We start from the raw sequence: 27741 nt of genomic DNA on the forward strand, positions 1-27741 counted from the left end.
TACCCGATGTTTACCCTGGTTACAAGCGTTAAACTAAAAAAAAACAAACAGCACATACTTACATTCTGGTGTCCGTCAGGTCCCTTGCAGTCTGCTTCCCGCACTCAGTGACTGCCGGCCGTAAAGTGAAAGTGAAAGCACAGCCGCTGTGCTCTGCTTTCACTTTACGGCCGGCAGTCACAGTGCAGGAAGCAGAGACGGCAAGGGACCTGACGGACACCAGAATGTAAGTATGTGCTGTTTTTTTTTTTTTAGTTTAACGCTTGTAACCAGGGTAAACATCGGGTAACTAAGCGCGGTCCTGCGCTTAGTTACCCGATGTTTACCCTGGTTACAAGCGAACGCATCGCTGGATCGCATCGCTAGATCGCTAGATCGGTGTCACACACACCGATCTAGCGATGACAGCGGGAGATCCAGCGATGAAAGAAAGTTCCATACGATCTGCTACGACGTACGATTCTCAGGAGGATCCCTGATCGCTGCTGCGTGTCAGACACAGCGATATCGTAACGATATCGCTGGAACGTCACGAATCGTACCGTCGTAGCGATCGAAATGGTATAGTGTGACGGTACCCTATGTCTTGTTTTGTATCTACTGTGTTGCAATGAACATGTTAGCATTAGAGATAGTAAGAGTTAATTTGGTGGGCTGGACTTCCAGCCTCAAAGGGACAGGACGTTCCTGTCTCATGAGCAAAGCCCGGGCAGGACTGCCCAAGGCAGGACGTGTGTCACCATCTGGGGAATGCGTGTGTCCCCGTTTGGGACAGAAAGAACCCCTGGCTGGGGAAAGGATTGCCACAGGACTGTCGAGCAAGAAGAATGGGTGCTAGGACTTAGGAGGTGCCCTCCAAGAGACTGTTAGCTCCCAGGAGCCGATTGGGAGCTTATGCTTCTGCTGCTGCTGTGCCGATGGAGCAGCATCTTTGAATAGGGACAGCTCAGAATTTGTTATTGCATTTAGTAAATTTACCTCATATTCATTAAAAGTTCAAATGTTGGGAAAGAACTGCGACTCCGTGGTGCTTCATGGACCAGAATTCCAGCAGACAATGTGAGTACCCATCCCTCCATGTGCAAGGTGCCGGGGAGTTCACTGACTGTGACTTAGTAAACTTGCCCACGACTACCACCCCATGCCACCTTGTTACACAACAACAAACCAATCCAAGAAATCTCGAAAAACATACCGTAATTAATGAAGTGCTGAAAGGTGGCAGGGGAGTTACTAAGGCCGAAAGACATAATCAGACATTCAAAATGTCCATATGTAGTTCTAAAGGCGGGTTTCCACTCATCACCCAGGCAAATTTGTATTAGAGTATAAGCCCCTCTTAGATCGGGTTTGGTAAAAGTCTTGGCAGAACGCAGTCTCTCCAGCAACTTAGGAATGAAGGGGAGTGGGCAGCCATTTTTAATGGTACTCTTATTTATTTCCCTGTAAGCAATACATGGCCGTAGGGTTGAGTCCATCTATTCTACAAATAAAAACAGGTGTTACAGCTGGCGAAGAAGAAGGTTGAATGAAGCCTTTCTCTAAATTTTCATCTATATATTCCTTTAGTTCTTTCAATTCCGGTTCAGAAAGATTATAAATTCTCCCAAACGGAATGGACGCTCCAGGAAGTAATTCAATGAGACAGTCGTAAGAACGATGAGGAGGCAGTTGATCGGTTTTCTTCTTACTGCAGACCTCATTGAGCTGCTGGTACTGAGGTGGTAGTGTCATGGGGATACTGCAACAGAGAGGAGCCAGAAAACCACAGCGTCTGATTGCTCCTACTCCTGCGCTGAAAAGAAGCACTTCACCTTCTTTTTTAAATGGTGTTAATTTATTTTGACAGAACAGGGGTTAATCGGCCATGTTGGGAGCTATGGGAGTCAGAGCTCTTAGCTGAGCTCGGTTAGCCACTCCTATCCCCTATATCAGTGATGGCGAACCTTTTGGAGACCGAGTGCCAAAACGGTAACACAAAACCCACTTATTTGTCAAAAAGTGCCAATATGGCAATTTAATATCACTTCACACAATACTTGCAAAATACTCCCCTTTATACACACACAGGGTTAGCGCTAGGGTTGGGGCTAGGGTTAGGGTTATTAGGGTTAGGAGTGTGTTGGGGTTAGGGTTGAAGTTAGAATTGGGGGGTTTCCACTGTATAGGTACATCTCCAAACGCAACATGGCATCACCTTTGATTCCAGCCAATTTGGCGTTCAAAAAGTCAAATGGTGATCCATCCCTTCTGAGCCCTGCCATGCACCCAAACAGTGGTTTCCCCCCACATATGGGGTATCAGCGTACTCAGGAGAAATTGCACAACAAATTTTGTGGTCCACTTCCTCCTGATACCCTTGTGAAATTAAAAAAGTTTGGTTCCAAAGTAAATTTTTTGTGAAAAAAGTAAAATGCTAATTTTTTCCTTCCACGTAGCTTTAGTTCTTTGGAAGCACCTGAAGGGTTAATAAATTGAATGTGGTTTTGCGCACCTTGAGGGGTGCAGTTTTATAATGGTGTCACTTTGGGGTATTTTCTGTTATATTGACCCCCAAACTTACTTCAAATGTGAGGTAGTCCCTAAAAAAAATGGCTTAGTAAATTTTATTGGACAAATGAGAAATCGCTGGTCAACTTTTAAGTTTAACCCTTATAACTTCCTAACAAAAAAATGATGTTTCCAAAATTGTGCTGATGTAAAGTAGACATGTGGGAAATGTTATTTATTAACTATTTTGTGTGACATATCTCTCTGATTTAAGGGAATAAAAATTCAAAGTTTGAAAATTGCTAAATTTTAAAAATTTTCGCCAAATTTCTGATGTAACTCATGTTTTTAAGGGGTTAAATGACTTTGGGCCACTGACCTCACACACAGATAGAGATGCCCTGCATCAAACCCAGGTCCCTGCAGCCTGGCCCAAATGGGTTCTGGGCATCAGAACTGGCATCAAAGTGGGCAGACAGTCAATATTGGCCATTTGAATAAGTAACTGATGTTTTTAAGGGGTTAAATGACTTTGAGCCACTGATCTCACACTAAGAATACAAGATGTGTATTCTTAATGTGAGGTCAGTGGCCCAAAGTCATTTAACACCTTAAAAATATCAGTTACTTATTCAAATCTGTGAAAATGGGCTGTTTGTCCACTTTGATGCCAGTTCTGATGCCCAGAACCCATTTGGGCCAGGCTGGAGGGACCTGGGTTTGATGTGAGGTATTACTTTCTGTGTATTCTTAGTGTGGTGTCAGTGGCCCAAAGTCATTTAACCCATTAATGCGCAGATTGAGATCGTGGCGGCCATTTTCCTGAAGCCGAGTTCGCAGATTGAGATCTCGGCTTCAGGAAAATGGCCACCGCGATCTCCATCTGTGCACACGCTGCCTCCTGCGGCCATTTTCCTGAAGCCCTGGGAAGCAGAGTACTCAATCTGCGCTTGTGCGGCCTGAGGAAGATGGCCGCTGCCACCGATAAACCCGTGATTAACCCAGCTCTGCTGCTCGCCTTGGACACCAGGCTGCGGCGTCACCTCGCCTGAGGAAGGGATCCTGCTCGGGTGCAAGCCGTACCGCCCACCGTGACTCAGCATCACCACACCACTGCCACAACCCTCCGTGGACACCAGGCTGCGGCGTCGCCCACCTTAGCAGGAAGGGACCCTGCTAAGGTGCACTTCCCACAGCTCACACCGAACATCAGTACCGCCGACACCGGATCGGACTTATCCTGAGGAAAGGACCATGCCTCCTGTGACCCTGCTGTACCACTGCCAGCCCTCAGGTAATATACCTTCAATTCGGACAATAAGATGGACCCCCATCTAATAAAAATCTTTTTTTCTGCTATTTTCACCCCAAAATTTGGGGTGCGTCTTATGGTCCGCTGCGTCTTATAGTAAAATAAAAAATATGGTATTCAAATTGCCAAAATCGACTGTCTGCCCACTTTGATGCCAGTTCTGATGCCCAGAACCCATTTGGGCCAGGCTGGAGGGACCAGGGTTTGATGCAGGGCATCACTGTCTGTGTATTCTAAGTGTGAGATTAGTGGCCCAAAGTCATTTAACCCCTTAAAAGCATCAGTTACCTATTCAAATCTGTGAAAATTGGCTGTTTGCCCACTTCGGTGCCAATTCTGATGCCCAGAACCCATTTGGGCCAGGCTGGAGGGACCAGGGTTTGATGCAGGGCATCACTGTCTGTGTATTCTAAGTGTGAGATTAGTGGCCCAACGTCATTTAACCCCTTAAAAGCATCAGTTACCTATTCAAATCTGTGAAAATTGGCTGTTTGCCCACTTCGGTGCCAATTCTGATGCCCAGAACCCATTTGAGCCAGGCTGGAGGGACCTCGGTTGGATGCGAGGCATCAATATCTATGTATTCTTAGTGTGAGATCAGTGGCCCAAAGTCAATTAACCCCTTAAAAACACCAGTTACTTATTCAAATGGCCAAAAACGCCTGTCTTCCCTTTTTGATGCCAATTCTGATGCCAAGAATCCATTTGGGCCAGGCTGGAGATACCTGGTTTTTATGGGCTCACTGTTAGATATGTCTGCACTGTGATATCAGTGGCCCTAAGTCTTTTAAAGGGACACTGTCACCTGAATTTGGAGGGAACAATCTTCAGCCATGGAGGCGGGGTTTTGGGGTTTTTGATTCACCCTTTCCTTACCCGCTGGCTGCATGCTGGCTGCAATATTGGATTGAAGTTCATTCTCTGTCCTCTGTAGTACACGCCTGCACAGTCTGCAATCTTCCCTTGTGCAGGTGTGTACTATGGAGGACAGAGAATGAACTTCAATCCAGTATTGCAGCCAGCATGCAGCCAGCGGGTAAGGAAAGGGTGAATCAAACACCCAAAAACCCCGCCTCCATGGCTGAAGATTGTTCCCTCCAAATTCAGGTGACAGTGTCACTTTAACCCTATTAACGCCCTTCAGGACCCGCTTTGATGCCCATTTTTGTGCCAGTTTTAGAATTTTTGTAGCCGTTTTTAAGTGTATTCACATCAGGGCACCTCGCTGCATTGTATGTTATTGTTGTGATGATTATTTTTTGTTGTTAAACCTATAAAAACAGAAAAGAAAAAATTGCTGAATAAGAAACTGACGAACAAGAAACCAACTTCAGCCTCGTTAAATGTATACATATTACATAAGAGAAGACTATATACTATATATTACACTGCTTTGCTATGTATTCTGTCTACTAGATGTTACTACTACCACCACCCTCCTGCTATCTGATCTGTGATGATTACTGGACTATCCTGACAAGCTGGAGACACAGAGAGCAGAGATCAGTGTCAGAGAAGTCTGAGGGCAGAGAACACTGAGGGCAGAGAACACTGAGGGCAGAGAACACTGAGGGCAGAGAACACTGAGGAGAACACTGAGGGCAGAGAACACTGAGAACACTGACAGCTTCCTGGGGGAGGAGGAAACTGCAGCAGGAAGTGTCTGAGGGACAGAGGAGCCGAGAGCAGAGAGAGCAGGTACTGTGTGTATATATGTGTATATAGAGCAGGTACTGTGTGTATATATGTGTATATAGTGCAGGTACTGTGTGTATATATGTGTATATAGTGCAGGTACTGTGTGTATATATGTGTATATAGTGCAGGTACTGCTGTGTGTATATATGTGTATATAGTGCAGGTACTGCTGTGTGTATATATGTGTATATAGAGCAGGTACTGTGTGTATATATGTGTATATAGTGCAGGTACTGTGTGTATATATGTGTATATAGTGCAGGTACTGTGTGTATATATGTGTATATAGTGCAGGTACTGCTGTGTGTATATATGTGTATGTAGAGCAGGTACTGTGTGTACATGTGTGTATATAGTGCAGGTACTGTGTGTATATATGTGTATATAGTGCAGGTACTGCTGTGTGTATATATGTGTATATAGTGCAGGTACTGCTGTGTGTATATATGTGTATATAGTGCAGGTACTGCTGTGTGTATATATGTGTATATAGTGCAGGTACATGTGTGTATATATGTGTACTAGCTATTGAACCCGTTATATTGGTATATTGTCTCCATCCTGTCATGTGCTGCTCCATCCTGCGTCCCCATCCTGTCATGTGCTGCTCCATCCTGCGTCCCCATCCTGTCATGTGCTGCTCCCATCCTGCGTCCCCATCCTGTGATGCGCTGCTCCCATCCTGCGTCCCCATCCTGTCATGTGCTGCTGCATCCTGCGTCCCCATCCTGTCATGCGCTGCCCCATCCTGCGTCCCCATCCTTATGTGCTGCTCCATCCTGCGTCCCCATCCTTATGTGCTGCTGCATCCTGCGTCCCCATCCTTATGTGCTGCTGCATCCTGCGTCCCCATCCTTATGTGCTGCTCCATCCTGCGTCCCCATCCTTATGTGCTGCTCCCATCCTGCGTCCCCATCCTTATGTGCTGCTCCATCCTGCGTCCCCATCCTTATGTGCTGCTGCATCCTGCGTCCCCATCCTTATGTGCTGCTGCATCCTGCGTCCCCATCCTTATGTGCTGCTGCATCCTGCGTCCCCATCCTTATGTGCTGCTCCATCCTGCGTCCCCATCCTTATGTGCTGCTCCCATCCTGCGTCCCCATCATTATGTGCTGCTCCATCCTGCGTCCCCATCCTTATGTGCTGCTGCATCCTGCGTCCCCATCCTTATGTGCTGCTGCATCCTGCGTCCCCATCCTTATGTGCTGCTGCATCCTGTGTCCCCATCCTTATGTGCTGCTCCATCCTGCGTCCCCATCCTTATGTGCTGCTGCATCCTGCGTCCCCATCCTTATGTGCTGCTGCATCCTGCGTCCCCATCCTTATGTGCTGCTGCATCCTGCGTCCCCATCCTTATGTGCTGCTCCATCCTGCGTCCCCATCCTTATGTGCTGCTGCATCCTGCGTCCCCATCCTTATGTACTGCTGCATCCTGCGTCCCCATCCTTATGTGCTGCTGCATCCTGCGTCCCCATCCTTATGTTCATGCTGCATCCTGCGTCCCCATCCTTATGTTCATGCTGCATCCTGCGTCCCCATCCTTATGTTCATGCTGCATCCTGCGTCCCAATCCTTATGTGCTGCTCCATCCTGCGTCCCCATCCTTATGTGCTGCTCCATCCTGCGTCCCCATCCTTATGTGCTGCTGCATCCTGCGTCCCCATCCTTATGTGCTGCTCCCATCCTGCGTCCCCATCCTTATGTTCATGCTGCATCCTGCGTCCCCATCCTTATGTGCTGCTGCATCCTGCGTCCCCATCCTTATGTGCTGCTCCCATCCTGCGTCCCCATCCTTATGTTCATGCTGCATCCTGCGTCCCCATCCTTATGTGCTGCTGCATCCTGCGTCCCCATCCTTATGTGCTGCTCCATCCTGCATCCCCATCCTTATGTGCTGCTCCATCCTGCGTCCCCATCCTTATGTGCTGCTCCCATCCTGCGTCCCCATCCTTATGTGCTGCTCCATCCTGCGTCCCCATCCTGTTATGTGCTGCTCCATCCTGCGTCCCCATCCTTATGTGCTGCTGCATCCTGCGTCCCCATCCTTATGTGCTGCTGCATCCTGCGTCCCCATCCTTATGTTCATGCTGCATCCTGCGTCCCCATCCTTATGTTCATGCTGCATCCTGCGTCCCCATCCTTATGTGCTGCTCCATCCTGCGTCCCCATCCTTATGTGCTGCTGCATCCTGCGTCCCCATCCTTATGTGCTGCTCCCATCCTGCGTCCCCATCCTTATGTTCATGCTGCATCCTGCGTCCCCATCCTTATGTACTGCTGCATCCTGCGTCCCCATCCTTATGTGCTGCTCCCATCCTGCGTCCCCATCCTTATGTTCGTGCTGCATCCTGCGTCCCCATCCTTATGTGCTGCTGCATCCTGCGTCCCCATCCTTATGTTCATGCTGCATCCTGCGTCCCCATCCTTATGTTCATGCTGCATCCTGCGTCCCCATCCTTATGTTCATGCTGCATCCTGCGTCCCCATCCTTATGTGCTGCTCCATCCTGCGTCCCCATCCTTATGTGCTGCTCCATCCTGCGTCCCCATCCTTATGTTCATGCTGCATCCTGCGTCCCCATCCTTATGTGCTGCTGCATGCTGCGTCCCCATCCTTATGTGCTGCTCCCATCCTGCGTCCCCATCCTTATGTTCATGCTGCATCCTGCGTCCCCATCCTTATTTTCATGCTGCATCCTGCGTCCCCATCCTTATTTTCATGCTGCATCCTGCGTCCCCATCCTTATGTTCATGCTGCATCCTGCGTCCCAATCCTTATGTTCATGCTGCATCCTGCGTCCCCATCCTTATGTGCTGCTCCATCCTGCGTCCCCATCCTTATGTGCTGCTGCATCCTGCGTCCCCATCCTTATGTGCTGCTCCCATCCTGCGTCCCCATCCTTATGTTCATGCTGCATCCTGCGTCCCCATCCTTATGTGCTGCTGCATCCTGCGTCCCCATCCTTATGTGCTGCTCCCATCCTGCGTCCCCATCCTTATGTGCTGCTGCATCCTGCGTCCCCATCCTTATGTTCATGCTGCATCCTGCGTCCCCATCCTTATGTTCATGCTGCATCCTGCGTCCCCATCCTTATGTTCATGCTGCATCCTGCGTCCCCATCCTTATGTGCTGCTCCATCCTGCGTCCCCATCCTTATGTGCTGCTGCATCCTGCGTCCCCATCCTTATGTGCTGCTCCATCCTGCGTCCCCATCCTGTTATGTGCTGCTCCATCCTGCGTCCCCATCCTGTTATGTGCTGCTCCATCCTGCGTCCCCATCCTTATGTGCTGCTCCATCCTGCGTCCCCATCCTTATGTGCTGCTGCATCCTGCGTCCCCATCCTTATGTGCTGCTCCATCCTGCGTCCCCATCCTTATGTGCTGCTGCATCCTGCGTCCCCATCCTTATGTGCTGCTCCATCCTGCGTCCCCATCCTTATGTGCTGCTCCATCCTGCGTCCCCATCCTTATGTGCTGCTGCATCCTGCGTCCCCATCCTTATGTGCTGCTCCCATCCTGCGTCCCCATCCTTATGTGCTGCTCCATCCTGCGTCCCCATCCTTATGTGCTGCTGCATCCTGCGTCCCCATCCTTATGTGCTGCTCCCATCCTGCGTCCCCATCCTTATGTTCATGCTGCATCCTGCGTCCCCATCCTTATGTGCTGCTGCATCCTGCGTCCCCATCCTTATGTGCTGCTCCCATCCTGCGTCCCCATCCTTATGTTCGTGCTGCATCCTGCGTCCCCATCCTTATGTGCTGCTGCATCCTGCGTCCCCATCCTTATGTTCATGCTGCATCCTGCATCCCCATCCTTATGTTCATGCTGCATCCTGCGTCCCCATCCTTATGTTCATGCTGCATCCTGCGTCCCCATCCTTATGTGCTGCTCCATCCTGCGTCCCCATCCTTATGTGCTGCTCCATCCTGCGTCCCCATCCTTATGTGCTGCTGCATCCTGCGTCCCCATCCTTATTTTCATGCTGCATCCTGCGTCCCCATCCTTATGTTCATGCTGCATCCTGCGTCCCAATCCTTATGTTCATGCTGCATCCTGCGTCCACATCCTTATGTGCTGCTCCATCCTGCGTCCCCATCCTTATGTGCTGCTGCATCCTGCGTCCCCATCCTTATGTGCTGCTCCCATCCTGCGTCCCCATCCTTATGTGCTGCTGCATCCTGCGTCCCCATCCTTATGTTCATGCTGCATCCTGCGTCCCCATCCTTATGTTCATGCTGCATCCTGCGTCCCCATCCTTATGTTCATGCTGCATCCTGCGTCCCCATCCTTATGTGCTGCTCCATCCTGCGTCCCCATCCTTATGTGCTGCTGCATCCTGCGTCCCCATCCTTATGTGCTGCTCCATCCTGCGTCCCCATCCTGTTATGTGCTGCTCCATCCTGCGTCCCCATCCTGTTATGTGCTGCTCCATCCTGCGTCCCCATCCTTATGTGCTGCTGCATCCTGCGTCCCCATCCTTATGTGCTGCTCCATCCTGCGTCCCCATCCTTATGTGCTGCTGCATCCTGCGTCCCCATCCTTATGTGCTGCTCCATCCTGCGTCCCCATCCTTATGTGCTGCTCCATCCTGCGTCCCCATCCTTATGTGCTGCTCCATCCTGCTTCCCCATCCTTATGTGCTGCTCCATCCTGCGTCCCCATCCTTATGTGCTGCTCCATCCTGCGTCCCCATCCTTATGTGCTGCTCCATCCTGCGTCCCCATCCTTATGTGCTGCTGCCATCCTGCGTCCCCATCCTTATGTGCTGCTCCATCCTGCGTCCCCATCCTTATGTGCTGCTCCATCCTGCGTCCCCATACTGTTATGTGCTGCTGCATCCTGCGTCCCCATCCTTATGTGCTGCTCCATCCTGCGTCCCCATCCTTATGTGCTGCTGCATCCTGCGTCCCTATCCTTATGTGTTGCTCCATCCTGCGTCCCCATCCTTATGTGCTGCTCCATCCTGCGTCCCCATCCTTATGTGCTGCTCCATCCTGCGTCCCCATCCTTATGTGCTGCTCCATCCTGTGTCTCCATCCTTATGTGCTGCTCCATCCTGCGTCCCCATCCTTATGTGCTGCTCCATCCTGCGTCCCCATCCTTATGTGCTGCTCCATCCTGCGTCCCCATCCTTATGTGCTGCTCCATCCTGTGTCTCCATCCTTATGTGCTGCTCCATCCTGCGTCCCCATCCTTATGTGCTGCTCCATCCTGCGTCCCCATCCTTATGTGCTGCTCCATCCTGCGTCCCCATCCTTATGTGCTGCTGCATCCTGCGTCCCCATCCTTATTTTCATGCTGCATCCTGCGTCCCCATCCTTATGTTCATGCTGCATCCTGCGTCCCAATCCTTATGTTCATGCTGCATCCTGCGTCCACATCCTTATGTGCTGCTCCATCCTGCGTCCCCATCCTTATGTGCTGCTGCATCCTGCGTCCCCATCCTTATGTGCTGCTCCCATCCTGCGTCCCCATCCTTATGTGCTGCTGCATCCTGCGTCCCCATCCTTATGTTCATGCTGCATCCTGCGTCCCCATCCTTATGTTCATGCTGCATCCTGCGTCCCCATCCTTATGTTCATGCTGCATCCTGCGTCCCCATCCTTATGTGCTGCTCCATCCTGCGTCCCCATCCTTATGTGCTGCTGCATCCTGCGTCCCCATCCTTATGTGCTGCTCCATCCTGCGTCCCCATCCTGTTATGTGCTGCTCCATCCTGCGTTCCCATCCTGTTATGTGCTGCTCCATCCTGCGTCCCCATCCTTATGTGCTGCTGCATCCTGCGTCCCCATCCTTATGTGCTGCTCCATCCTGCGTCCCCATCCTTATGTGCTGCTGCATCCTGCGTCCCCATCCTTATGTGCTGCTCCATCCTGCGTCCCCATCCTTATGTGCTGCTCCATCCTGCGTCCCCATCCTTATGTGCTGCTCCATCCTGCTTCCCCATCCTTATGTGCTGCTCCATCCTGCGTCCCCATCCTTATGTGCTGCTCCATCCTGCGTCCCCATCCTTATGTGCTGCTGCCATCCTGCGTCCCCATCCTTATGTGCTGCTCCATCCTGCGTCCCCATCCTTATGTGCTGCTCCATCCTGCGTCCCCATACTGTTATGTGCTGCTGCATCCTGCGTCCCCATCCTTATGTGCTGCTCCATCCTGCGTCCCCATCCTTATGTGCTGCTGCATCCTGCGTCCCTATCCTTATGTGTTGCTCCATCCTGCGTCCCCATCCTTATGTGCTGCTCCATCCTGCGTCCCCATCCTTATGTGCTGCTCCATCCTGCGTCCCCATCCTTATGTGCTGCTCCATCCTGTGTCTCCATCCTTATGTGCTGCTCCATCCTGCGTCCCCATCCTTATGTGCTGCTCCATCCTGCGTCCCCATCCTTATGTGCTGCTCCATCCTGCGTCCCCATCCTTATGTGCTGCTCCATCCTGTGTCTCCATCCTTATGTGCTGCTCCATCCTGCGTCCCCATCCTTATGTGCTGCTCCATCCTGCGTCCCCATCCTTATGTGCTGCTGCATCCTGCGTCCCCATACTGCCTCTGACCCGCTCGGCGCCGAGTGCTGGGGGGCCTGAGCAGGCGGGGACACCGGCGCGCTGTGGGGGTCAGGTGCCGGTATCGCCGCCAGCTCAGGCCCCCCCAGCACTTACTATACTCACCTGTCCGGCGTTCCATCGCTGAGCGCCGCCATCTTCCCGGTCTCCTGGCTGTGACTGTTCAGTCAGAGGGCGGCGCCGGCGCGCATTAAGCGCGTCATCGTGCCCTCTGAACTGAAGGTCACAGGCCGAAGACCGGGAAAATGGCGCCGCTCAGCGATGGAACGGGGACAGGTGAATATAGGCCGATACTCACCCTCCTGGCGGTCCCTGCTTCTGCGGTGGAGATCGCGGTGTGCGTTCAGTGTGAACGCACACCGCGATCTCCCAGGAGCGTCACTCTGTGAGGCCCAGACTGCGCCGGCGCTTGCGCTTGCGCTTGCGCAGTCTATAAAGGCTTCGGACAGAGTGACGCTCCCAGCGTTATATTATAGATATAGTGCAGGTACTGCTGTGTGTATATATGTGTATATAGTGCAGGTACTGCTGTGTGTATATATGTGTATATAGTGCAGGTACTGCTGTGTGTATATATGTGTATATAGTGCAGGTACTGCTGTGTGTATATATGTGTATATAGTGCAGGTACTGCTGTGTGTATATGTGTATATAGTGCAGGTACTGTGTGTATATATGTGTATATAGTGCAGGTACTGCTGTGTGTGTATATATGTGTATATAGTGCAGGTACTGCTGTGTGTATATATGTGTATATAGTGCAGGTACTGCTGTGTGTATATATGTGTATATAGTGCAGGTACTGCTGTGTGTATATATGTGTATATAGTGCAGGTACTGCTGTGTGTATATATGTGTATATAGTGCAGGTACTGCTGTGTGTATATATGTGTATATAGTGCAGGTACTGCTGTGTGTATATATGTGTATATAGTGCAGGTACTGCTGTGTGTATATATGTGTATATAGTGCAGGTACTGCTGTGTGTATATAGTGCAGGTACTGCTGTGTGTATATATGTGTATATAGTGCAGGTACTGCTGTGTGTGTATATATGTGTATATAGTGCAGGTACTGCTGTGTGTATATATGTGTATATAGTGCAGGTACTGCTGTGTGTATATAGTGCAGGTACTGCTGTGTGTATATAGTGCAGGTACTGCTGTGTGTATATAGTGCAGGTACTGCTGTGTGTATATATGTGTATATAGTGCAGGTACTGCTGTGTGTATATATGTGTATATAGTGCAGGTACTGCTGTGTGTGTATATATGTGTATATAGTGCAGGTACTGCTGTGTGTATATATGTGTATATAGTGCAGGTACTGCTGTGTGTATATAGTGCAGGTACTGCTGTGTGTATATATGTGTATATAGTGCAGGTACTGCTGTGTGTATATATGTGTATATAGTGCAGGTACTGCTGTGTGTATATGTGTATATAGTGCAGGTACTGTGTGTATATATGTGTATATAGTGCAGGTACTGCTGTGTGTGTATATATGTGTATATAGTGCAGGTACTGCTGTGTGTATATATGTGTATATAGTGCAGGTACTGCTGTGTGTATATATGTGTATATAGTGCAGGTACTGCTGTGTGTATATATGTGTATATAGTGCAGGTACTGCTGTGTGTATATATGTGTATATAGTGCAGGTACTGCTGTGTGTATATATGTGTATATAGTGCAGGTACTGCTGTGTGTATATATGTGTATATAGTGCAGGTACTGCTGTGTGTATATATGTGTATATAGTGCAGGTACTGCTGTGTGTATATAGTGCAGGTACTGCTGTGTGTATATATGTGTATATAGTGCAGGTACTGCTGTGTGTATATATGTGTATATAGTGCAGGTACTGCTGTGTGTATATATGTGTATATAGTGCAGGTACTGCTGTGTGTATATAGTGCAGGTACTGCTGTGTGTATATAGTTCGGGTACTGATGTGTGTGTATATAGTGCGGGTACTGCTGTGTGTATATAGTGCAGGTACTGCTGTGTGTATATAGTTCGGGTACTGATGTGTGTGTATATAGTGCGGGTACTGCTGTGTGTATATAGTGCAGGTACTGCTGTGTGTATATAGTGCGGGTACATGTGTGTGTATATAGTGCAGGTACATGTGTGTGTATATAGTGCAGGTACTGCTGTGTGTATATAGTGCAGGTACTGCTGTGTGTGTATATAGTGCGGGCGCTGCTGTGCGTGTAGAGATGGTGCCGGCGCTGCTGTGCGTGTGGAGATGGTGCCGGCGCTGCTGTGCGTGTGGAGATGGTGCCGGCGCTGCTGTGCGTGTGGAGATGGTGCCGGCGCTGCTGTGCGCGTGGAGATGGTGACGGCGCTGCTGTGCGTGTGGAGATGGTGCCAGCGCTGCTGTGCGTGTGGAGATGGTGCCGGCGCTGCTGTGCGCGTGGAGATGGTGACGGCGCTGCTGTGCGCGTGGAGATGGTGACGGCACTGCTGTGTGTGTGGAGATGGTGCCGGAGCTGCTGTGCGTGTGGAGATGGTGCTGGCGCTGCTGTGTGTGTGGAGATGGTGCCGGCACTCCTTAACAACCAGAGGTATTTTCGTTTTTTGCGTTTTAATTTTTCGCTCCCCTCCTTCCCAGAGCCATAACTTTTTTATTTTTCCGTCAATATGGCCATGTGAGGGTTTGTTTTTTGCAGGAAGAGTTGTACTTTTGAACGACACCATTAGTTTTTCCATGTCGTGTACTAGAAAACAGGAAACAAACTCCAAGTGATGTGAAATTGCAAACAAAGTGCAATCCCACAGTTTTTTTTTTTTTTTTTTTTTTTAACCATGTTCACTAAATGCTAAAACTGACCTGCCATTATGATTCGCCAGGTCATTCCGAGTTCACAGACACCAAACATGTGTAGGTTCTTTTTTTATTTAAGTGGTAAAAAAAATCCAAAATTTGTTATAAAAAAAACAAATTGCGCCATTTTCCGATACCTGTAGCGTCTCCGTTTTTCGTAATATGGGGCCAGGTGAGGGCTTATTTTTTGCGTTCCGAGCTGAAGTTTTTATTGATACCATTTTGGTGCAGATATGATCCTTTGATCGCTCGTTATTGCGTTTTAACGCGATATTGCGGCAACCAAAAAAAATGTAATTTTGACTTTTTTTTTCTCGTTATGCCGTTTAACAATCGGGTTAATTGTTTTTTTTATATAGATAGATCGGGAGATTCTGAACACGGTGATGCCAAATATGTCTATGTTTGATTTTTTTTTTAATTGTTTTATTTGAGCAAAAGGGGGTGATTTGAAAATGTATATATTTAAAGAAAAAAATGTATTAAATTTTTTTTTCTCTTTTGGCATGCTTCAATAGTCTCCGAAGCTGCTATAATCGGCTTTGCTATGTACAGGGGATGATGAGATCGTAGCAATCTGGCAGTGACAAACATAGAGGTCTGTTGGAGACCTCTGGTTGTCATGCCAACTCATCAGTGACCCTAGTTAACAGCAGCAGGTGGATCGCGATTCCACCTGCGGCTGTTAGAGGCACATGTTAGCTGTTCAAGATAGCTGACATGTGCTGGAAAAGATGTGGGCTCAGCGTCGGAGTCTGACATCGGCGTACTATTACGCCTGATGTTGGAAAGGGATTAAAAACAGACAGGAAATGTTTTCCTGCACAAAAATAATCAGCTGTGATCCAGTGCTGTAATGTCTGTATAGTCTTTTGCCCTCCCCCTTTGCCCAGGAGCTGTGGTATGACCCGACCATGTTCCTGTATGGTCAAACACGACCATTTACACAGTGCACAGCAGGGACACATTTATTAGACTATCTCGGCACAGGAACATTTTATTTAAACACATCCCATGGTGGGAATTATTATTATTCCAAGATCTATTGATTAAAGTGAACTTTTGTTTGCGGGAAAAAACCCTTTAATGGGAGATTTGAGCCCCACCCCCATTCTCATAGTGGTCCCAGTTCTTGGACTCCCAGCAGTCGGCCCGTTATCACCCGTCCTTGGTGATGAATCCACAATATTGTAACTTTTTAGAATTTATCAATCATTGACAGAACGTCCTTGAGTCCTGAGATCCTGAGCAAAGTTCTTAATTTATTGCTCTGCCGTAGAAAAGAAAACTATTGGCAACGCCTGTCTGTATGCACTGCTAGTGTCTAAGGACATCATACAGGGGGGTCCTACACTCAGGACCCTCTGTTATGAATAGACTCCATGCAATATTATGTAGAAAGCTGTCACATTGGCACACATGGGTAATGGTCAGCTCGGCACAAGAGTTGTAAACAGTAGACAATTTCTAAGAATTGCTGTACAACAGACTGCTTTTCTGTGCTGCACAGACTTGTTTTAAGAAGCAACGTTGCAAGCATTTTCCATCAAAAAACTCTCCCTCCGTATTCTGTATACAGCTCCTGTGCTGACCTTTACAATGGGTAGGCTAACAAGAAGTTGGGGGAAGTCGAAAGGAAGACTGACTGCGGGGTCAGACTGCACTGGGTTTGTAGTCTGTTACCGTGTTACACATATAGATGTGCACAGGGACTGTATACTCAAAACGGTAGAAGATTTTGTATGTGGATTTTTCACTCCTTCGGTAGTTATTTTGTGAGAAGCTCAGTAATAGGTGATTACCCATTGGTGGATATGAGAGGCCTGGATGTCTTCCTGGAGCAGAACAATATTGTATCATACGATTATTAGGTTCTGTAGAAGGACGTAGATCTGGGGATTTATTATGATGGAATATAGGCTGAACTGGATGGACAAATGTCTTTTTTCGGCCTTACTAACTATGTTACTATGTGTAATCATAATGGACGCTCGGTGCTAATTGTGTTGTCCTTTACGTAGGCAGCAATGGCCTTGGCTGGGGTCCGAGTGCTGGAACTGGCCGGACTGGCCCCTGTTCCATTCTGTGGAATGATACTCGCTGACTTCGGGGCCAAAGTCATCCGGGTGGATAAAGCCAACACTACGTTTTCAAGTGACGCTATGGCACGGGGTAAAAGATCGATAGCTTTAAATCTGAAGACCCCCCAAGGGATCGGCGTCCTGAAGACGTTATGTAAGCAGTCCGATGTCCTCATTGAGCCTTTCCGTCACGGTAAGTTATTGCGACGATACACGTATGTTTTAAGAAGCGGTCGTCTGGTTTCCTAAACCCATTTTCTTACACCCTGTTAGAGATGATACAGCAAGCATCTTATTTAAAGGGGTTGTCCATTTTTGGAAAACTTATTTTTTGCAACTTTTTAGGGAATCCTGAGTTAATAGACAATCTGACCCAATACTTTGTGATGCAGTGACCCCTGTTGTGTTCTTAGGATACATATGGGGGCGTAACTGTAATGGTGATAATGAAACAGTGTCCGGTATGATTGTAAATGGCCGGTATGTGTCGCAGAGGGAGACTGCGCTGTAAGCCTGTAATGTTTGCATAGTTGTAAAGGGAGGCTTATAGGGTTAGTTGGAGAGCTGGGCGGGTCTGACTAACCACACACACCTCCCACCCAGGGGAGGGGTTACAGGTACATAATGTGACCATGGTGTGGTCACTTGGGGGAGAGTGTTTGGATCTGTTTGGTCCATGTGCAGGGTCCTGGAAAAGCCTATGTGTTGGGAGTGCTATCTCCCTGAAGAGCACGTGGTGAGGCTTTGGGACCTGGTGGCCTGTGTGTTGATGGTCCCAAGTGGGGATGGACGTCCTGAATAGCACACGGAGAGGCCTGTGTGTAGGAAGGTCCCAGGTGGGGATGGACGTCCTGAATAGCACACGGAGAGGCCTGTGTGTTGGAAGGTTCCAGGTGGGGACGGACTTCCTGAATAGCACATGGAAACGCCGAATGTGCAAGGTCAGCGTGGTACTGCATTGGGGAGCTACTGACCTTCGGAGGGTCTGGACTGTTGTGAGTGCCCTGGTCGCAAGGACAGTGATCCCCTTTAGGCTGCTTCCCATGAGTGTGGAATGACAATGAGTCAGCGTGTGGAGCAGGAGCTCCCGAAAGGTACTTCCAGATAAAGGGGTTTTCTATGAACTGTGCGGTCACCCATGGTAACAGGTCAGAAGAGGACCAGCTTGTTTAGACATTGCAATCTCATGTCGTGATGCTATAAAAGTAGACATTGATACGGTGCATGGACACGCCCGGGAACTAGTCAGCAGAGGACTAGCGGGTGTAGTGTGTGAACTGTGAGTTAAAGCCGTATATGAAGTAACGGAGTTAAAATGTATATAATGAACTGTGCATGACCCGGTTGATGCTGCATAAAAATAAACCTCACTATTTGTGTGAGAAGCCCGTTCCCTGTGTGTCTGAATATCATGGCCAAGTGAGTGTCCCCCAAAACACTCAGTAAGCGCTATCTTACAACTTCTACAACATGCCAACTTCAGAGTGTTGCATCGGATGCCGCAGAGTGTAAAATTCCATTGAGGGTATGAAGTTGTAGGTAATTAATATTTTTAAATACTACAAATAACCCAAGATGTATTTATCAAGTAGTCCAGTGATATATTCTTACTGGTCGCTTATGCCTTTGGGGAGGTTTAGAGACTACTTTTCCAGCGCTCTAAATTTCCTGTAGTGTTGCAGGACTTAGGTAATGAGTCCTCCACCTCCTAATAAAGGGAAAATCGCAATGTCTCTACCTACAGTACTGGTCAAAAGTTTAGATACCCCTGTTCAATGCAATGGATTTCCGTGTTCTTATTGCAATATGCACATTTTAGATTCAGACAGAACCATGAAGTAACACATGGAAACAAGGAGTAAAGAAACACATGTGAAACAAAGCAGAATATGTAATAAATCTTAGCTTCCTCAATGTACCCCACTTTTATTCTGACAATTTTACACCCCGTTGACATTCTGTTCTGCACCTTCGTCAGGTTATCACCTGGAATGGCTTCCAGTGAACAGGTTGCCTTGTGAAGCATTCGTTTGTGAAATCACTAATCTTCAGAAAGTGTCTGCGACCATACAGTGTATTTGGCAGAGGTTGTGTAGGTACATAGCTCTTTACAGTTCTGACTCTGTTTCAATAACTGTTGTAAACCAGAACATCTCAAGAACCACTCATCTAAATAATGAGAAATGTCCGTCTTTACTGTAAGACATGAAGGTCAGTCAATCCGGAATATTGATAGACCACTGAAGGTATCCTCAAGTGCAATCATGAAAATCATCAAGCTGTTATGATAGTGTAGCAACTCATTTGGGTAAAAACTAAAAACTGCAACTGACTTCATGTGCACACTAGAGATCTTGACCCAGCAGTCCCTACTGGTGCCTACAAGAGTCGAGAAAGCTCTAACCACAGACTAGGTGATGGCAACTTGGACCCATTCTGCCTGAAAGGCTGTCGAGCGATTCACGCTCCTCCTAAAGAACCAGAGGGCAGGGCAGAGTGCAAATTACCTAGAGAAGGGAACGTGTTAAAATAAAAAGTGATCCCAGAGTGAGTAAAAGAAATCAAGAAATAAAAAATAAAGGATAAACTACGGACTGTTAGAAAATATGTCACCTACTTCCTAAAAATAAAAAAAATAGATGCATAATAATAACAAACAACTAAGAGATAAACCCCAGCTGGTCTTTCACTGACTGACTTAAACTGCAGTAGTATGGCAGGATATTCAAATGAGACTATCACCAGCAGAGAATACCAGCAGGGGGAAAGTATATAAAGCCGCAACCGAAAGGTGATAGGACAGACAACTGAGTAAATGAAAACATCTGTCACCCTATCAATACTGAAACAAGAATAAAAGAAACTGAACACCCATAGAAAAAGTGTATCGGCTGTGGCTCGGCGGACAGGGAAGCCGACCACGAAGCACAGGCTCAAGGGTTCAAACCTAGATGTATGACAAATTGCTATGATAAAATTGTCTCGTGAACTGCCTCATAAAAGGAAAGGAAAACATAACCTGTTGCAGAGGATAAGTTCATCAGAGTTCCCTTTCTCAGAAGCCAAAAACTGACTGCAAATTAGATAAAAGCCCTCATAAATTATATCAGGTAGCAGACACATCTCAGCATCAACCTTTCAGAGGACACTGTGGGGAACACTTTACGATCAAAGTGCTACAAAGAAGCAAATACTGACAACCGCACAGAAGAATAAGAGACTTCTTTGTGCCAAGAAATACAAAAACTAGACATAAGATCAGTAGAAATTTGTATTGTGGTCTGTGAGTCAAATTTTTTTTATGTTTGGTACCAACCACCATGTTTCTTTGAGATGCAGAAAAGGTGAGCGGATGGTTTCTACATTTGTGGTGAAGCACGGAGAGGAGGTGTGGGGGTGGTCCGGAGGTGACATTGTTAGTGATTTACTCCAAATTCATGGCACACTTCACCAGAATGGCTACCACATCATTCTGTAGCGACTTTCATCCCATCTGGTCTGCGCTTGGTGGGACAATGATTTGTGTTGCAACAGAACAATGACCAAAAACACCTCCTGGCTATGTAAGGGTAATATCATCAAAGAGCAGAGCGATGGAGGCTGCTTCAGAGGACATGGTCTCTACAATCACCTGAGCTCAACCCAACTGAGATGGTTTAGAATGAGTTGGACGCATTGTGAAGGCGAAGAGCCGTCAGGAGCTCAGCACCTCTAGGAGCTCCTTCAAGACATTTGGAAGCCAATCCAGGTGACACCTGCTGAAGCTGCTTCCGAGATGTCAAAAGGAGGTATAAGGTTGTTATCAGAGTAAAAGGGGGTGTTTTGATGAATCAAAGGTATAACACATATTCTGTTTTTTTTTCACGTTTCTTTACTCCTTGTTCCCATATGTGTTTCTTCGTGGTTTTACTGCCTTCAGTCTGAATCTACAACGTGCACGTTCCAATAAGAACAAGGAAAACTATTGCAGGAACCAGTGTGCCTAACTTTTGACTATTTTACAAATATGGAATGCTATGTAGAGAATGTCTGCTGTACACAGACTGACTCTTAATGCTGCACAGACTTGTTTTAGATTCCTACGACTAAGATTCCTGGAGATTGCAGTGCATAAAACAATGTAGTTCCCGGATACAGATACAAAATGGGCGGCAACACCCTATAAACTGCATCAGCACAGTATGATAGCGGAAAAACCCACCACATTTTATTTCTACGGTATTATGGACAATGGGGAAAATAGGTATTTGATCCACTGCCAATTTTGCAAGTTTTCCCCCCTACAAAGAATGGAGAGGTCTGTAAATTTTTATCGTAGGTACACTTCACCTGTGAGAGACAGAATCTTTAAAAAAAAATCCAGAAAATCACATTGTATGATTTTTACATAATTAGGCTAGTTTCACATTTGCGTTAAAAAACGCAGCGTTTTTAACGCAAACGCATGTGGTGCAAAAAACGCATGTAAACGCGTGCAAACGCTGCGTTTTTTAGACGCATGCGTTTTTGCATGTGGTAAAAAAACACGGCGTTTTGACGCGTTTACATGCGTTTTTTCATGCGTTTGCGTTTTTGAAACGCATGATGAGAAGTGTGTGACAGCTGCCAATCATCAAAATCAACTAGAAAACCCACTATAAACAGAAATAGCTAGGGTTAGGGTTAGGATCACTAGGTTAAGGGTTAGGGTTAGGATCCCTAGTAACCCTAGTAATCCATACTGTATAATCTGACTTCACACAGGGTCTGCTTGCAGACTGTAACCTTAGCGACAACTAGATCTGCATAAGAGCTGTGTACACAAAACGGGAGTATGGTTTTTGCAAACATCTACGTACCCTTTAAGGGAATATATTTTGAGAATGTTAAGGAGGTCACATATAGTTACATGTGTATTTGTGCTCTGAATTACAGGCGTGATGGAAAATCTGGGTATCGGGCCTGAGGTTTTACTAAAGGAAAATCCACAGATCATATATGCACGACTGAGTGGATTTGGGCAGTCTGGGAAATATGCGAAATCTGCGGGTCACGACCTTAATTATGTCTCTATCTCAGGTATGTGGACGGGGGGTCTGTAGAGACTACATCCTTAAAGACGACCTGTCATCAGGTCAAAAGTGTCCATTTTTTTATTATTCCCGTTGTTCCCCTGAGATTTTGTTTTGCTTTTTTTAATTAAATCTTTTCCAAGGAGGTTTGTCTCACAGGATCCTCAGGGGCGTGACTTTAAGCTGTTCTGCATAATCATCCTGTGTGCCACGCCCCCCTTGATAAGAGGATAAAAATGAGCATTAAATGAAAAAGCTCATGTGTCAGGAACTGATCAGGATCCTGTCAGCACCTGTGAACTGCCACAGCTGAGAATGGTGACTCACCCACACTACAGGAGAGGGCAGCGCGGTGCAGGAGGGGCGAGCAGAGAATAGTCAGAAGGTAGGCAAGGAGTGATACACGGAGATGGCAGCACGGTGCAGGAGGGGCGAGCAGAGAATAGTCAGAAGGTAGGCAAGGAGTGATACACGGAGATAGCAGCGCGGTGCAGGAGGGGCGAGCAGAGAATAGTTAGAAGGTAGGCAAGGAGTGATACACGGAGATGGCAGCGCAATACAGGAGGGACAGGCAGAGAATAGTCAGAATGTAGGCAAGGAGTGATACACAGAGATAGCAGTGCAGTACAGGAGGGACAGGCAGAGAATAGTCAGAAGGTAGGCAAGGAGTGATACACAGAGATGGCAGCGCAGTACAGGAGGGGCGAGCAGAGAATAGTCAGAATGTAGGCAAGGAGTGATACACAGAGATAGCAGTGCAGTACAGGAGGGACAGACAGAGAATAGTCAGAAGGTAGGCAAGGAGTGATACACGGAGACAGCAGCGCAGTACAGGAGGGGCGAGCAGAGAATAGTCAGAATGTAGGCAAGGAGTCGTACACGGAGAGGGCAGCGCAGTACAGGAGGGACAGGCAGAGAATAGTCAGAATGTAGGCAAGGAGTCATACACGGAGAGGGCAGCACAGTACAGGAGGGACAGGCAGAGAATAGTCAGAAGGTAGGCAAGGAGTGATACACGGAGATAGCAGCGCAGTACAGGAGGGACGAGCAGAGAATAGTCAGAATGTAGGCAAGGAGTCATACACGGAGATAGCAGCGCAGTACAGGAGGGGCGAGCAGAGAATAGTCAGAATGTAGGCAAGGAGTCATACACAGAGATAGCAGCGCAGTACAGGAGGGGCGAGCAGAGAATAGTCAGAAGGTAGGCAAGGAATGATACACGGAGAGGGCAGCGCAGTACAGGAGGGGCGAGCAGAGAATAGTCAGAAGGTAGGCAAGGAGTGATACACGGAGATAGCAGCGCAGTACAGGAGGGACAGGCAGAGAATAGTCAGAAGGTAGGCAAGGAGTCATACACGGAGAGGGCAGCGCAGTACAGGAGGGACAGGCAGAGAATAGTCAGAATGTAGGCAAGGAGTGATACACGGAGATGGCAGCGCAGTACAGGAGGGGCGAGCAGAGAATAGTCAGAAGGTAGGCAAGGAGTGATACACGGAGATAGCAGCGCAGTACAGGAGGGGCGAGCAGAGAATAGTCAGAAGGTAGGCAAGGAATGATACACGGAGAGGGCAGCGCAGTACAGGAGGGACGAGCAGAGAATAGTCAGAAGGTAGGCAAGGAGTCATACACGGAGATGGCAGCGCAGTACAGGAGGGGCGAGCAGAGAATAGTCAGAATGTAGGCAAGGAGTGATACACGGAGATAGCAGCGCAGTACAGGAGGGACAGGCAGAGAATAGTCAGAATGTAGGCAAGGAGTGATACACGGAGAGGGCAGCGCAGTACAGGAGGGGCGAGCAGAGAATAGTCAGAATGTAGGCAAGGAGTGATACACGGAGATAGCAGCGCAGTACAGGAGGGGCGAGCAGAGAATAGTCAGAATGTAGGCAAGGAGTGATACACGGAGATAGCAGCGCAGTACAGGATGAGCGAGCAGAGAATAGTCAGAATATAGGCAAGGAGTGATACACGGAGATAGCAGCGCAGTACAAGAGGGGCGAGCAGAGAATAGTCAGAATGTAGGCAAGGAGTGATACACGGAGAGGGCAGCGCAGTACAGGAGGGGCGAGCAGAGAATAGTCAGAATGTAGGCAAGGAGTGATACACGGAGATAGCAGCGCAGTACAGGAGGGGCGAGCAGAAAATCGTCAGAAGGTAGGCAAGGAGTGATACACGGAGATAGCAGCGCAGTACAGGAGGGGCGAGCAGAGAATAGTCAGAATGTAGGCAAGGAGTGATACACGGAGATAGCAGCGCAGTACAGGAGGGGAAGGCAGAGAATAGTCAGAATGTAGGCAAAGAGTCATACACGGAGATAGCAGCGCAGTACAGGAGGGGCGAGCAGAGAATAGTCAGAAGGTAGGCAAGGAGTCATACATGGAGATAGCAGCGCAGTACAGGAGGGGCGAGCAGAGAATAGTCAGAATGTAGGCAAGGAGTGATACACGGAGATAGCAGCGCAGTACAGGAGGGGCGAGCAGAGAATAGTCAGAATGTAGGCAAGGAGTGATACACGGAGATAGCAGCGCAGTACAGGAGGGACGAGCAGAGAATAGTCAGAAGGTAGGCAAGGAGTGATACACGGAGATAGCAGCGCAGTACAGGAGGGGAAGGCAGAAAATAGTCAGAATGTAGGCAAGGAGTCATACACGGAGATAGCAGCGCAGTACAGGAGGGGCGAGCAGAGAATAGTCAGAATGTAGGCAAGGAGTCATACACGGAGATAGCAGCGCAGTACAGGAGGGACGAGCAGAGAATAGTCAGAAGGTAGGCAAGGAGTCATACATGGAGATAGCAGCGCAGTACAGGAGGGACGAGCAGAGAATAGTCAGAAGGTAGGCAAGGAGTGATACACGGAGATAGCAGCGCAGTACAGGAGGGGAAGGCAGAGAATAGTCAGAATGTAGGCAAGGAGTCATACACGGAGATAGCAGCGCAGTACAGGAGGGGCGAGCAGAGAATAGTCAGAATGTAGGCAAGGAGTCATACACGGAGATAGCAGCGCAGTACAGGAGGGGCGAGCAGAGAATAGTCAGAAGGCAGGCAAGGAGTCATACATGGAGATAGCAGCGCAGTATAGGAGGGACGAGCAGAGAATAGTCAGAAGGTAGGCAAGGAGTGATACACGGAGATAGCAGCGCAGTACAGGAGGGGCGAGCAGAGAATAGTCAGAAGGTAGGCAAGGAGTCATACATGGAGATAGCAGCGCAGTACAGGAGGGACGAGCAGAGAATAGTCAGAATGTAGGCAAGGAGTCATACACGGAGATAGCAGCGCAGTACAGGAGGGGCGAGCAAAGAATAGTCAGAATGTAGGCAAGGAGTCATACACGGAGATAGCAGCGCAGTACAGGAGGGGCGAGCAGAGAATAGTCAGAAGGCAGGCAAGGAGTCATACATGGAGATAGCAGCGCAGTACAGGAGGGACGAGCAGAGAATAGTCAGAAGGTAGGCAAGGAGTGATACACGGAGATAGCAGCGCAGTACAGGAGGGGCGAGCAGAGAATAGTCAGAAGGTAGGCAAGGAGTCATACATGGAGATAGCAGCGCAGTACAGGAGGGACGAGCAGAGAATAGTCAGAAGGTAGGCAAGGAGTCATACATGGAGATAGCAGCGCAGTACAGGAGGGGCGAGCAGAGAATAGTCAGAAGGTAGGCAAGGAGTGATACACGGAGATAGCAGCGCAGTACAGGAGGGGAAGGCAGAGAATAGTCAGAAGGTAGGCAAGGAGTCATACATGGAGATAGCAGCGCAGTACAGGAGGGACGAGCAGAGAATAGTCAGAAGGTAGGCAAGGAGTGATACACGGAGATAGCAGCGCAGTACAGGAGGGGCGAGCAGAGAATAGTCAGAATGTAGGCAAGGAGTCATACATGGAGATAGCAGCGCAGTACAGGAGGGACGAGCAGAGAATAGTCAGAAGGTAGGCAAGGAGTGATACACGGAGATAGCAGCGCAGTACAGGAGGGACGAGCAGAGAATAGTCAGAATGTAGGCAAGGAGTCATACATGGAGATAGCAGCGCAGTACAGGAGGGACGAGCAGAGAATAGTCAGAAGGTAGGCAAGGAGTCATACATGGAGATAGCAGCGCAGTACAGGAGGGGAAGGCAGAGAATAGTCAGAATGTAGGCAAGGAGTCATACATGGAGATAGCAGCGCAGTACAGGAGGGGCGAGCAGAGAATAGTCAGAAGGTAGGCAAGGAAGTCCAAAGTAAAAAAGTGACAGCGCTCCATCCGGGTGTAATCCAAAAATCGAAACTTTATTTAAGCCATAAAACAGCAGACAGCAACGTTTCGACCCTGTGGGTCTTTATCAAAGAGCGCTGTCACTTTTTTACTTTGGACTTCCTATGGTCCTAGTTGGTTCCCTGGACCTGGACGGGCGCTCCTGCCTGTGAAGTGCGGTTCGCCATCTTGTTTGTTAAGGTAGGCAAGGAGTCATACACGGAGATAGCAGCGCAGTACAGGAGGGGCGAGCAGGGAATAGTCAGAGGGTAGGCAAGGAGTGCTACACGGAGATAGCAGCGCAGTACAGGAGGGACAGGCAGAACTCTTAACAGGGACAGAACCAGATCAGAACCAGACAAGCATAAAGTAGCACAGGCACAACAGGGTCACACACACTCGGCTAAGGGTCAAAGTATAAGCGATGAGGAATGACCCCACAATGAGGCTATAAGAAGCTCCCAGAATCCTAGAGTGAGTCTGTGCTGGCTGTAAGAGCACAGTAATAAAAAAATAATGATTGATAAAAATAACTGCGTCCTGAATGGGTTAACAGACTCTTCAGTTATTTATAGAATGGAATCGAAAACATTCCGATTTGTATTTGAATTAGGTTCCGTCTTTTTCAACTGCCGTTCTGGGCGGAGCTTAGTGGTCACATGACTTTGCCTATTTACGGTAATGTCGAAATAAAATTGGTTTTTCTCCCCATTTTTGGAGACCCCTAACTTTTTTTTTTATTTTTTTTTATCGATGCAGCCTTCTGAGGGCTTGTTTTTTTTTTTGTCTGCTGAGCTGTCCATTTGTACCATTTTATACTATAAATTATGTTTTTTTTGTATTTATGGTGGGGGTAAGTTAAATGACCAAAAATGTTTTTTTTTTACAGACATGGTAGTACTGATTATGCTTTTTTTTCAACATTTTTTTTGTATGTTATTTATTTTAGAATTTTATTCTTTATATTTTTTTCATTATTTTTTATATATTTTTTTCACATTTTCAAAGGGGATTAGAACTTGCGATCGCTTGATTGCTTGTACTTTATGCTGCAATATTATTATATGACAGTATATACAGAAATGTAGTAATCTCCTATGATGCCCAGCTATAGGATTGGCTTCTTTTAGTACAAATGTAACAAAGGTAATTGCAATAAATGAAAACAAAAGCCTAGTGTTCTCATTCACTGACAGCAAGCACAGATCTTGAAAACAATGGGGAAATTAAACATAATGTAATCAGAAAGTGGTAAAACTTTTCATTTATAAAAAGATTGTTTTAGTTATGTAAATCTGGGCATTCCCTTTAAATCATTAACCCTTCCCACTCTTTTATTTCCATGTAAATACACAGTGCAGTTTGTATGTTTATTTCTATAGGAAATGATTATTTGGTGTTTTTTACTTTTCAATTTGATGCATTTTGATAAAAATTTTGAGTAAACGTCTATTTGAATATATAATAGTCCATGAATGGAGTCACCCAGACATGA

At 47.7% G+C, this 27741-nt stretch overlaps 1 protein-coding gene across 1 annotated transcript in view; it reads left to right on the forward strand.

Moving 5' to 3' along the window:
- Positions 1-5260: 5260 nt before the first annotated feature.
- AMACR (alpha-methylacyl-CoA racemase) overlaps positions 5261-27741 on the forward strand; it is a 38780-nt gene continuing 16299 nt past the window's right edge. Inside the window, exons 1-3 of the mRNA XM_069745979.1 lie at positions 5261-5500; positions 16910-17162; positions 21884-22027. Coding sequence (XP_069602080.1) covers positions 16916-17162; positions 21884-22027 — 391 coding nt within the window. The 5' untranslated portion in view covers positions 5261-5500; positions 16910-16915. The remainder of the gene's footprint in view (positions 5501-16909; positions 17163-21883; positions 22028-27741) is intronic.

This window comes from Ranitomeya imitator, chromosome 1 (genome assembly GCF_032444005.1).
Source record: "Ranitomeya imitator isolate aRanImi1 chromosome 1, aRanImi1.pri, whole genome shotgun sequence".
NCBI lineage: Eukaryota > Metazoa > Chordata > Amphibia > Anura > Dendrobatidae > Ranitomeya > Ranitomeya imitator.